The 13,817-nt window shown below is 40.8% G+C and overlaps 1 protein-coding gene, 1 non-coding gene and 1 pseudogene across 3 annotated transcripts in view; all 3 read left to right on the forward strand.

Annotated features, from left to right (window-relative positions):
- LOC145415692 (integrin beta pat-3-like) overlaps positions 1-13,817 on the forward strand; it is a 111,067-nt gene that overhangs the window by 66,951 nt on the left and 30,299 nt on the right. For both annotated transcript variants that reach the window (XM_080284907.1, XM_080284908.1), the window contains exon 10: positions 2,464-2,588. In XM_080284907.1, the coding sequence (XP_080141033.1) occupies positions 2,464-2,588 (125 nt within the window). The remainder of the gene's footprint in view (positions 1-2,463; positions 2,589-13,817) is intronic.
- On the forward strand, positions 6,563-6,681 carry LOC145415785 (5S ribosomal RNA; annotated as a pseudogene).
- Positions 12,286-12,404, forward strand: LOC145415834 (5S ribosomal RNA). Its single transcript, XR_013900141.1, has one exon. It is a non-coding gene; the product is annotated as a 5S ribosomal RNA (ribosomal RNA).

Raw genomic sequence — 13,817 nt, forward strand, 5'->3', positions numbered from 1 at the left:
GATGATACTCGTAATACGGGCGTGACTCTAAAAATTTGGCCCATATCCCATTGGAGCCCAGTGTTCCGAGTATCGGGCAGAACTGGGATTTTTCAAGTCTTTATAAAGTAGGGAACCCCCGGGTAGGGACCTATGAGCTTCGCGACTATGAGCCGATAGGCGGAGGGTGGGACGCTTAGTACCCCCCCCCCCCAATGCAGTGCCTCGGCCAGCACCCCTGGGATCCAATGGGATATATAATCTTTCCCCGAGACAGGCGGAGGTGTCGAGATTCCTGCTTTGTCTTCCGCTTGATATTCCTCTCGTCTTTGGTCGCATTAGCTGTTTTTAGTAATGCTGGCTACCCAGCTGCCGGCCCAATAACACCAGGGTTCGAATCCTGGTGTGAGCAGTTGGCATCTCTCGACTGAGTTACCCACCCATTTTGGGAGGGATTGATAGGCCGAATTATTACCTAAAGTGCACCTTCAGTAGCAGAGGTAACTGTAGTGTCCTGGGTGATGTAGTAGCCTTGTATTGCAGAATACTGGGTGGATAATCTGCCACAGGCTCGCAGGCCAAATTTGCGTAGATGAATACCACGGCTGTCCACCTGTATGGCGTTTGTCCCCACTTAATCCCTTGTTCGGCTTTATTTCTGTTTCATTATTTCTTTCTTGTCATTATTTCTCTCATTAATATTTATCTTTTGTCATTAGTTCTCCCTTTAATATTTATCTCTTGTCATTATTTCTTTCGTTAATATTACTCTTATTTCTGTTTCCTTGTCTTTAGTCATTTCATTCCTTCCTTTGGATTTGTCTACTGTCATTATTTCTCTATTGTTTTCCCTTCTTTTTTTTACTTCCCTCCTTATCCGTTGCTACGTCGCTGTCTTGTCTTCCACTGGATTTATCACTATTTTTCGCTGTATTTCTTTGTTGTGTTTTTCCCTATTTATTGCTCTTATCTTCATTTGTGTTGTCTTTATTTCACTCATCTTTTTTTTTTTGTCTCATCTGTTTCATTTTTTATTTCTCCCCTTTTTTCTTTTGCTCATGTCTTTATTTCTCCCATGTCTTTATTGCTCTCGTATTTATTTCTCCCTAATATTGATTTGTCTCGTCTTCATTTCCCTCTTGTATATATTTTTCTTTTGTCTTATATTGGGTTTTTCTTGTTTCTCTGGATTCCCCCTTTTTTCTTTGCCGGATCCCTCGCTTCTCTCTGTCTGGATCTCTTTTGCTTTCACTCAACCTTCGTACCTTGATCTCCGTTACCCTCCCCCCCCCTTTTTTTTTTCCTTTAATTCGGCTTCATCCTCTCCGATTTTGCCAGTTTAGCTCAGTATCCCTCATAGTGTTTGTTATCACCCTTGCTCTTTTATGACACTCAGATGAAGGGAATCCTGTGGTGTCAGCTGGATTTAATGTTAGATGTGTTATGGCCATGATAGGGTTAAACTCTCAGGCTGCCATGACTCACTTTCAGCTGAATAAAAATGAGCCGCAATAGAATACTAGAGTTGTCTCGACCATGAGAGGGTTAATTTACTGTTCCTGACCTCTCATCGTTCACTGCTTATCTTAGCGTTTTTGAATACCTTTATGCATCTCTTGATCTTTCATCATCTTTTAATAACTTTCCAGCACTCTCTGTGGCTTCATATATTTCCCCTTGATCTTTCTTCTGCACAGACGCTTTCTGTCCAGACTCTTCGCAGACTACCGTACCTCTTCTACCACAAAACTCTCCACACTCCGACTATCCTCTCTCCTTATCTCTTCTCAACCAGTCCATCTCCCTCCTTTCCAATCCCTCCTAATTTCTACACCCAGCTCTTCACTTCCCCAGTCGAAGCTCTGCCCAAGCTAACTCTATCTAAGTTAACTCTACCTCAGTTAACTCTGCCCAAGCTAACTCTGCCTAAACTGACTCTTTTTCGCTGTATCTTAGGCTAGGAATATGTAAAGCTGCTATTCTCCTAGTCTCAGCTCACTTTCCATAACCTGGCCTGCCCACTTTCCACGCAACCCCTTCCTCTCGCATTCCCACTTCCAGGCACTGAATATACCCAAGACTGACTCTTTAGTCCCAGTCGTAATTTCTCAGATCCTAAAGTAAGTCTTCCATTTCCGTCTGACTGTTCACAACTATATTCTCAAGGTGACTCTCTTCAGATTACCCCTTCGGTACTCAGCCCCTTTATTAACTATTCCTCTTATTTCGAGTTAATTCTCCCGTCCCCAACAAACCCCCTCCTCACTCAGAAAAACTTCTCCGTCCCAGTCCAACTTTCTCCTCCCAACCAAACTAAGCCTCCCACCCAGCTTTCTCATCATCCAGACTGCCTCACCCATCCATATCTAATTCTCTACTCGCCCAAATTAACTCTCCCACCCTGCCCTCTCCTCACCCAGACTAACCCTTTCATCCCAGCCAAACTGTCCTGAACTAAGCCTAACTCTGACCACTCCACTGCAGGCTATAAACGAGGAAAACTCTCCGACGTGCAGCGGCGCCGGGAAGTTGGTGTGCGGTGTGTGTGAGTGCAACGACGGCTTCAGAGGGAAGAAGTGCGAGTGTAGCAACCAGCATTCGGAGAGCAGGTGAGGGTAGGATAGGTTAGGCTAGGGAAGTGAGATCATGTTAGCTGTGATTAGGTTAGGTAAGGCTGGGACAAGTGAGATCACATTCAGTTTGGTTGGGTTTAGTTGGGTTTGCTTGGGGAATGTGAACTTAGGTTAGATTTGGTTAATTTAGGTTAGGTTAGGTTAGGGAAAATGTGATAATATAAATTTTGGTTTGGTTTGTTATGTTAGGATAGATCAGGTCAGGTCAGGCTATGTTAGGTCAAGGCGTGTGTGGCCAAGGTAACCTGTGTCAAAGCTGGACAGATTTGATTAGCATGAGAAGGGCAGCGACGAGTGAGAGTTGAGGATAATGCAATACATCTGGCAAGTACTGTGGAAAGTGCTGACAGGTACCAAGCGGTATGCTGCCAAAAATATGAAAAAAAAAAAAAAAAATGTACATAAGACATTATGAAAATTAATTAGATGAAGTAATGGTGGCATTGTCAGAGACGTAGCTTATCAGTTTAGCAACAAGGTGATTAGACGTGTGTGGCTGGGGTTCAGGTGGACCTATAAGCGTACGGGAAGGCATTTCAATGGGGGGGCGGGGGCGGGATGGAGTGTGCCCTGGAAATGCTCGAAGTAGCCCTGATCCCCAAATAAGTACTACATAAGTCCACATGTAAGAACTGATATAACACAAATGTTAAGACTAACATACAATGGAATATATTGATATATTGAGAAATTACAAATTTATATGAAAACAGTACAGAAAACGTGATATTGTGATATCCTAGTATGTAGTACTAAATAAACATGGAACACACACACACACACACACACATGTATATATATATATATATATATATATATATATATATATATATATATATATATATATATATATATATATATGTATATGAAGAGCGATTGGTGAAAAAGATAACTAGATCAGATGTGTAAAGCTGAGAGGAAGACCACGAATAGGATGGATGGACAGTGTGAAGAGAGCGTAATATTCAAGAGGGATGTCTGTAGAGCAAGGCAGAGTGGCTGCGCGTGATAGGGATGACTGGAGAGAAATTGTGAACGAATATATGGTGACACGGCCCCGAGGGGATATTCCCCCGCATTTGGTCTGATCCGCTGATCAGGTCAGGTGTGGGTAAGGGGATGGGTCCTTTATGATGTGGCAGGGGTAAACCAGCTCTGTTGTCGGGCCCTGCTGCGGCTGTCACTGATTTCACTGAGCAGTTGACCCTCATGCCATTTGGTGTGGTGAGGATCTGTTCCTTCGCCCCTTGGGGCTAAGTACGATTAAAAGTGTGTGTGTGGTGGATGAGCAAATTGGGAGTGTGTCGTCCTGTCTCGGCTACCCACCGTTTTTTAGGGAAAAGCAGCCTAGGTATATATATACATGTAGAGGAGTACGATTTTTAGGAGGACTACTGGGCCTTGGGAGCAGGCTAAGAAGCGAGCACATAAATATATATATATATATATATATATATATATATATATATATATATATATATATATATATATATATATATATATAGGCTGTTTCTCCCAAGGAAAGGGAGGTAGCCGAGACAGGACGACAAACTCCCAATTTACTCTACTCAAACACATTCATTTGCGTGTTAGCCCCAAGGGGAGAAGGGACAGATCCTCACCGCATCACACTGCACGAGGGTCAACTGCGCAGTACAATCACTGACATCTGCAGCAGGGCCTGACAGCAGAGCTGGTTTACCCCTACCACATCATAATGGACCCATTCCCTTACCTGCATCTGACCTGATCAGCTGATCAGACCAAATGCTGGAGAATATCCCCCCATGGCTGTGTCACCATTTATTCATTCACAATTTCTCTCCAGTCATTTCTCTCATGCACAGTCACTCTTCCTTGCTCAACAGACATCCCTCTCGGATCCACCGCTCTCTTCACACCGTCCATCGATCCTATTCGTGGTCTTCCTCTCAGCACTGCACCTCTCACATCAGATCTAGTTAACTTTTTCACCAAACACTCATCATCCATTCTCTCCATATGCCCAAACCATCGCAACACCCTCTGCTCAACTCGATCGGCCATCTTCCGCACAACTCCAGTTCTCCTTCGCACTTCATTACTTGATCCATACGCCTCCTGCCCCCGTCCTCAGACACCTCATCTTCATTACATTCAAACTTTTCCTCTCTGCTACACCCATATTCCATGTTTTCAGCCCCATATAACGCAGTCGGTACCACAACACCCTCATACAGCCTTCTCTTTACATCCATTCTAAGCGAACGACATCTAAACTATTTTTTCATTCCTCCCAGCACCTTTCCTACTGCATTCATTCAAAACTTCACTTCTGCATCTATTCTTCCATCCATAGCAACGTGTAACCCTAAAAACTTAAAACATTCTATCTCCTCATGCAGCTCACTATTCAAAACTATATTCATCCTCCTACCATCTACCAACCTCGCACACTTCATCACTTTACTCTTATTCTCATTTACTTTCAATTTCCTCCTTTCACACACCCTTCCAAACTCCTCTACCAACTGTCTCAATCTCTTCTCTGAATCAGCCACCAGTGCAGTATCATCCGCAAACTGCAGCTGCTTCAGATTCGACTCTCTACCATCAACATTCACCAGACTCAGACCTCCACCTAACACTCTTGCATTCACCTCCCTTACAACACCATCCATATAAATATTAAACAACCAAGGCGACATCGCACATCCCTGTCGCAGCCTCACTCTCACAGGAAACCAATCACTCACAGTATTTATCATTCTTACGCACGCTCTACTATTTACGTAAAAACTTTTCACCCCTTTTAGTAACCTACCATCAAGTCCATACAATCTTAAAACAGTCCACAAAGCCTCCCTATCAGTTCTTTCATACGCTTTCTCTAAATCCATGAACACCCAAAACACATCCTTACCTTTTGCTCAGTACTTTTCACACACATGTCTCATAGCAAACACCTGATCCACGCATCCTCTTCTAAAGCCATACTGCGCATCACCAATCATTCCCACTGTACCCTCTCTAACTCTGTTAATTAACATTCTGCCATACACCTTAAATACAGCACTCGACAGACTTATACTCCTAAAGCTAGTACATTCATACTTATCACCTTTACCTTTATAGAGTGGGACCACACAAGCACTTGCCCAGTCAACTGGCACCATACCTCTCACAAAACACATTCAATCTTACTAACCAGTCAACAATAGTCGCTCCACCACCTTTCAAACATTCCACAGCACACCCATCCATACCTGCGGCTTTCCTTGTTTTCATCTCCTTTACTGCCTCCTGCACTTCCTCTATACATATACATAAATATATATATATATATATATATATATATATATATATATATATATAGAGAGAGAGAGAGAGAGAGAGAGAGAGAGAGAGAGGGAGAGAGAGAGAGAGAGAGAGAGAGAGAGAGATCCATCATCCAATCCTATGCCGTCCTATGAGGAGCTTAGAAGCTCGGGGCTAGACAAGTTGATCCTGACATTTAAGATGAAAATGACCAGCCTCACTCATCTCTGAGTGGCATTACATGAGCAATAAACCCCAGCCACCTCTTGGATATAAACCTACACAGGCTCAATCCGATTGGAGAGCCTTAATTACCCACTTAACCACTAGACGCTATAATTTGGTTATATGGTTACCACTCAGCGTAGTAAATGGTTTCCTGGTGTACAGGAAACCATTTGGCTTGTCACTCAGTGTAGAGTCACCTATCGAGTAGAAGGAAGAGGAAAGGTTGAAGGAAAGAAAGACAGACGAGGAAGTGTAAAGTCACTCATAGGCAGAAGGAAGAGGAAAGCATGAAGGAAAGAAAGACAGAAGAGGAGGGAAGAAAGAAAGGAAAGGGCAGACACCCAAAGTAGCACTGCATTGAGTGGATGGTGAGCGCTTCCACCTACCACGTATATACATATACATATTTTATATGAGAAATTTTTTTTAAAGGCCATACCACGTTAAGTACACCGCTTCCTGTCCGATCAGCGAAGTTAAGCAACGTTGGGTCTGTTTAGTACTTGGATGGGTGACCGCCTGGGAACACCAGATGCTGTTGGCATAACGTTCTTCCTACGTGTCAAGTGGGGTTGGTGGAGGATTAGTGCCCCTCCCTGTAAAACAATTAACTCCAAGCCCTTGGCACCCCGTTTGGGATACATGGCGTCTGGCAATGAATGAATGAATGTGACCTGATTTCTGTATGTATGTTTGTTACCATAACACAGCAAAAATGACGCAACATACCGCAGTTTTTGTTAGAGCTAGTTACCGTAAAAAATGCTCCAACTTGAAGAATAAAACAATTTCCAGTCCAATCAGGCCACCGGTTCCCGAGTTATGACTCATTTCTAGCCTTTTGCTTCAAATTTAGTATTTGCTTTTAGTGGCGGGGATGGATTCGTCCTTGGTCCGGCGCTGAAATTGCCAACATGACAGAAGAAAGAAGAGTGACGTGTTTGTTGTATTAACAATCTCTCGCCTCTCCTTCCTCCCTCCTTATACTCCTAAAACTGTATTCTGTAATGCTATAATGCTATAGCATAATTTAGTATAATAGCAAACACTACTATCTGCCCGCCCCCCCTGTCTCTCTCCTCAACGAGTGTCCCAGCAGGGTACGATATGGGAAAATTCCTTGCTACGGCCCGCTCACGGAATGCGTATTTCAAATTTCTGTTACCTTTTGACTGAAAATAGAAATTGACATGATATCGAACGGAGGCCGCCGAAGGCGGCTTTTAAGTGAGTCTGCTTAAAATGTCATTTTCAGACTTGTATTAACATGAAAACAGATAGTGATGAATGTGTGTCAGAACCAGCCGAATCAAATGAATTCAGGTTATCCCCACACATTAAGGAAAATACCTTTTTAATAATGTGAGGATTAAAATAGCTTTACCTATAGTTCCCTTTAAAGTACACTCAACCCTCTATTTCCTGTACCCCGAATTCCCAGATTTCGGATTTCACAGACATGGGGTTAGGCCAGGCAATTTTATCAAATGCCTGACATATGGGCATACATATTCAGGATTCTCACAAAAGTCCAGCCAAAATTCTTTCATATAAAACTATAAATAGTCTGCTGCACAACACAGTATAATTTTAGCAAGGTTTAGACTCGATAAAGGCCATATGTAACACACACAAGAAGGTATTTTCATACATGAAAAGCATCTTGGCCACCATCCTACTTCATCCCACCAGTTCCTAACTCGTGGGAATATCACGTTTGCCTCCTACCTTTCTCAAATGGCACTATAAGTAATTTATTGCATAACGCAGTAAAATTTAAGCAAGGCTTGGACACAATAAAACTCCTAAGTAATTAAAAAAATATTTTCTTACCGACAAAAGTCAATGGTAACCATTCTGACTTACTCAGCTCACTTGATTTGGTGTGACTAAATACCGAATCGGCACTTTTCATTGGGAAATGTTTTGATTTTTTTCGGTACAGAGGCTCATACACACCTAATTATCTGAAATCCTCTTTAAAAAATTATAATTGATATAACTTTATTAAAAATTAGGTTTCAGAGCTAAAATACACCAATGTTAGCAGATAAATTAATTTAAATATTAAGTTTCAGAGCTAAAATACACCAATGTTAGTAGGTATTTCCCCTTTAGATCGTCAGCACGCCTTGACAGACTTCTATTTTGCATATTCATTTTGAGTACAAATAATGTACCTGCATTGTAAATTGATATTTATTCAAAACAAAAGTCTGTTAAGGCGAGTTCTTAGGTTAGAGGCAAAACACTTCTGCCAACTGTAAGATATTTTCGCTCTGAATCCTGATTTTCTATCAATAATTAACCTGCCCCATCCCGACCACTTTTCCACCATTGACTCCCCCAAATCCCGACCATTTTTGGAAATTTTTTTTTTTTTTTTTTTGGCTCAAACCTCCGCTTTTGGTGAGAAACATAAAAAATTCATAGAGAAATCGCTCACCTGAGGTTTAAAATACACGATACAGGTAGGAGTACCTCCTTATCTTACTGGGTTTTCTAACAGGCTGGCACCAAAGAAAACGAGTTCTATGGGAGGATAACTATTTCACACCACTCATAAACGGTATTTATTTATTTACTTGGTACGAATTTATATGTAGTATGAGAGTATATTGGTTTTCAAGCAGTAATATAGACATTATAAGCATTGTTTCACTCACTAACTCATCACCATACCTGACCTTTTTTTGCCACATTACTTGATCATCATTTCTGACCGTTTCTTCCTCTAATGCTATGTAAAGTTTGTCCTTCACATTGTCATTGATTGGGGAATCACTCTGGCCCTGAATTTCGTACCGTGGCATGACATGGCTTTACTGGCCAGGTCACTGATAACAGGTGAATTGCTGAGACAATGGCATGCAGGGGGGGGGAAGAGGTCATGCTGGGTAAGGCATTGTCCCTGCCTGGCATCTTGTAGAGGAAGGTGTCATGTGTATACATACCAAAAATCACTCACGAAAATTGAAAATTGTGCAAATTAGGGACCTTGCAATTGATTCGCGTTTATGTACGTCGACGGGATTGGGAGTGACAAAACGTGTGGACGTTAAAGAACATCGATGGGACGCTGCGGGTTAAAATAAGCACAAATTTTTGACTAGATTTCTGATAATTAGGTGTGCAGACCTATATGGTGATAAAGATTAAAATATTTTCCAATTAAATTTGCCGATTCGGTCCAAGATTAAGAGTCGATGATTGCGTGTTTGTATCTAGGTCAGCTGATGGGTGGTTGGTTCACCTTGTGGTGTTCCATTCCTTGTTCACATTTCTCTTTTTCCACAGCTTTCTGATCTTCATCTATCATATCCTCCACATTCTATCAACAACTGTCAAACCAACTATTCTTAGGGTTGTAGCTGGCAAAACACGGCCATTGTGTCAATGTTATTATTATTGTTATTTTGTCAATGTTAATATTTTATGTACTGTATATGTTAGTTATGCTGGTATAGGTAGCCCACATTTCAGAATGCCCCAGAATATTGGTATATTTGCCGGACAATATTGAAGAATTCGAACAAAGTATGGCAAAAGTTGAGGGAATGGTATCTGGGGCCGTACTTCTGGGATTCCCGGACTTTTGGGGTTCCCAGACTGGTCCCCCCCCCTCCCCTTTTAGTCCAGGAAACGGAGGGTGGAGTGTACATGTAGGCCTATCAGTACACCATCAGAAAGATCTGCCCTGACAAATCAGCTTTTTCCCTGAATTATATATATATATATATATATATATATATATATATATATATATATATATATATATATATATATATATATATATATATATATATATATCTATATATCTATATATATATATATATATATATATATATATATATTTATATAATATATGTTATATAATATATGTTATATATATATGTTATATATATATATATATATATATATATATATATATATATATATATATATATATATTTATATAATATATATATATATCTATATATATATATGTTATATATATATATATATATATATATATATATATATATATATATTTTTTATATATATATATACAGTACCCTCGCGTCCAGCACGGTAATATTGTCATGCATGGGTCACGTGTTGGACCAAAAACGTGTTGGACTAACAATAGAGCTTATAGGGAAAAATGAATTATGTCAGCAACCCTCGGAAAAGTCACCCTAAATACCTACCATATACCTATACATATATTGGTACTATTGAAATTATAATAAATGGTACTGTGCTATGAATGATAACTAACCTTTTAGGATAGTGTTGGTGGGCTTGCTGGGAATGGAAGGTGGTATCCAAGGCTGTAGTTAGTCCTACTGGGTCCCCGGAGGATGGCTGCTGGTGTCACTAGCAGGTAATGGCTGTTGCTCCTCCTCAACCTCCCTCATAAATCCTTCGAAATCAAACCTCCCTCATAAATCCTTCGAAATCACACTCAGAATCACTATCTTCGTCCAAAGCCATGGAAGGTCCTGCTTCTGCCTGTCCTAGCCCTGTAATCCTCGGCAAAGTGCATGCTTCTCACACTGTTGCCAGAGCCCCGTCTCGTGACTGTGGAAAGTGATCGCTGTCGCTGACTTGGTAGAGAATAAGGAGAAGCAACTTTGTTTATAAACTGGTACGCACGCCGATGAGAAGGGTTTCAAAACGATTGATTTTTATTCTAAAATATTAATATGTATTCAATGTCAGGCTAAATGTTCAATGCTGTAGTACGATACATTCTCTGTCGAGTCGCCTGGGTTTTGGTCACACTGTTTTCCCCGTATGCTCGGCAGGAATCCATCCAGATGAATTCCAAATGCCCGTGGTATCGTCGGCAATTTTACCACGTTACCGTTCCGATTTACCATCGTATCCTCAGCAAACCTGGTATGAAGTGCCGTGTGATAGCCTTCGGCTGCCAGGATCTTGTCTTAAGTTTTTTATTATGATCACGTTGGCTTCATCCATGTCGAAGGCCTTGGCAATGTCAACTTTCCTCTCCCCTTTCTTCTTCCTCTCGATGCTTTCTAGCTTGGTGGCCTGAGGGAGGTGCCGATGCTTCTTGGGGTTCTCAGAAGGCTTCCTAGGCATCGTGAGCAGGGTAAAATGCAGTAACAAGGGCAGAAAATGCAGCAAGAAAAAAGCACCTTCCAATGCAATTATGCGACTGAGTGGCACTGTGGCGGGAGAAATGTAAACAAAACATCACGTGACACCAGAAGCGTTTTTAATTGGGTGGCATCACGATCACGTCACGATAGCGGGCAGGGAAGGCTACTTGATCAGAAGTTTTTCATTGGCTATCATCATCATGGGAATGTCCAGTATGACTGTGTTGAACCGGGGGTGATCGTCCTAGAGTGAACTCTGCGGATTTCGCCCACTTCTCGGAGTTCTGTGCATGTTATGCTAACACACTCGTGTTGCAGTAATTAAATCGTATTAAATAATACTAATTAATTGCTCTCTGTGCTGGACCCGAATCGTGCTGGACTAATGCGTGTTGGACGCAAGGGTACTATATATATATATATGAAGATATGTTTTCCTCCATGGAGTAAATATGCAGTCAAATCCCATGATAACTGGGTAGTCATTTTTGTTCAGCATCACCAACGTTATCAGGGTATAAGGGAATATCCTCACAAATTTAATCCATGTAGCTGTTTTTTATTTGTTATTATTTTCCTAAATTTAAAGTATAATAAAATGGCATCTTATGAATATTCTCCATGCTAAATAATGAAATACTAATGATATATAAAGAAATTACAGTATACACAGACAATAACGTATAACGTTGGTCATAAAAGTTAGGCTATAGAGCACTTAAGAAAATTGTGCATTTTAAATCTATACTACAAAACTTACTCTATAAAAAAGCAACAAGTGCTCGTGGGCCCTTTGGGCCCCTCGCTCTTCCTCTTGCAGAGGGCTCTCGCATTAATGTGCTGTTCTAGTGTAACGTTGTCACTGGGATTTTTTGCAGCTAACCAATTGATCGTGTTATTTGCAGCTTCAGGAATGGAACCCAAATTGTCCGAACACAAGTCTGAAACACTTTAGTTCTACCTGTGGGCAAAAAATTCTACAGAGATCCTATGCCGGGTGCCAGAACTGGCGTTTTTTTGGTCAAAATGTGATCGCTCATGCCAACGGCCATACCACGTTGAGTACACCGCTTCCCGTGCGATCAGCGAAGTTAAGAAACGTTGGGTCTGGTTAGTACTTGGATGGGTGACCGCCTGGGAACACCAGATGCTGTTGGCATCCCTACGTGTCAAGTGGGTTGGTGGAGGATTAGTGCCCCTCCCTGTAAAACAATTAACTCTAAGCCCTTGGCCACCCCGTTTGGGATACATGGCGTCTGGCAATGAATGAATGAATGAATGTGATCGCTCATTAAATATAGTAAAAGTTTTTCAATCATGATGGGACCAAGTTTTTTCACATCAGCGAATTTTTTGCGATTTCTGTGCCAATTTTGGTGCGATTTGAATGTGTAGTTTCGGTTGCCCAAAACACACACACACACACACACACACACACACACAGGACGATGATTTCTACCGAGAACTGGTTGAAATGGAGATTCACAACAAACTGGTTGAACGAGTACACAGGCTTGAGACAGCTTTTCAAAATGAGATTGATGAAATTAAGAAACAGATGCACTTGCAAAAGGAAGAAATAGAAAAATTAGGAAAGGAATTCAACAATAAAGACATAACCATAGGTGAGCTGACAGTAGAACTGGGTTCACCTAGGAGAAAAATTAGTGAAATGGCAAGTACAGTAGTCAACCACAAGAGTATTATGGAAGAGTTCAAAAATGATACAGAGACAATCAGGCAAGTAAGCAGTTTGATGGACCAGAGCAGTGACATTGAGGAGAAGATAACAGGTGAATGAAGCTGTGCAAAGCTACAAAAATGATGTGGTAACCACTTATGCTGAAATGGTGAAAGTAAAGAAAGACTTAGAAACAAAGGTGGAAGAAAAATGCATTAAAAAGGAAGTGAAAAGAATAATCCAAAACAATCCTAAGTCAGAGATTCAGTAGATATTAACAAATCTATAGTAATCACTGGTATAGAAGAGGAAGAAGTATAAAACAAGATCTCAAGAGACAAAAAGGAGATGGAAAATGTAATGAGCATATTGAAAGAAGTATCAGAGGAAATCTGTAGTAAAGACATAGAGGAACACAAAAGGTTTGGGAAATACGAGAGAAGCAAATCAAGACCCTTAAAGGTAACCTTCCAGAGTGTAAACACTGTGGAGGAGATACTAAAAAATGCAAAGAATCTTATGGAAAAAGTGGAGTTCAAAAATGTATGGATAAAAAGATGCCTAACACAAGAGGAACTGGAATTGCTGAAAGAGAAGAGGGAGGAAGCAAAAACAAAAAATGAGGGATGATCAGAGGAGGAGAAGAATACATTTTTTTACTAGGCAATTGGATTGCAGGTACGAAAGTGGTACATAAACAGGAGGGAATAAAATGGAGGAAGGTAGTATAACCAAATCATGACAAGTATATAAACAAGATGATTAAGTTGATGTACTCAAATGTGGATGGAATGGTATCTAAATTATTAGGGATGAATGATTATGTCAGAGAAAATGAACCACATATAATATGCCTAACTGAAACAAAATTAACGCCAAGGATATCGAATG

Source organism: Coenobita brevimanus, chromosome 103, assembly GCF_032717465.1.
Source record: "Coenobita brevimanus isolate Jiangsu-jjx chromosome 103, ASM3271746v2, whole genome shotgun sequence".
Taxonomy (NCBI): domain Eukaryota; kingdom Metazoa; phylum Arthropoda; class Malacostraca; order Decapoda; family Coenobitidae; genus Coenobita; species Coenobita brevimanus.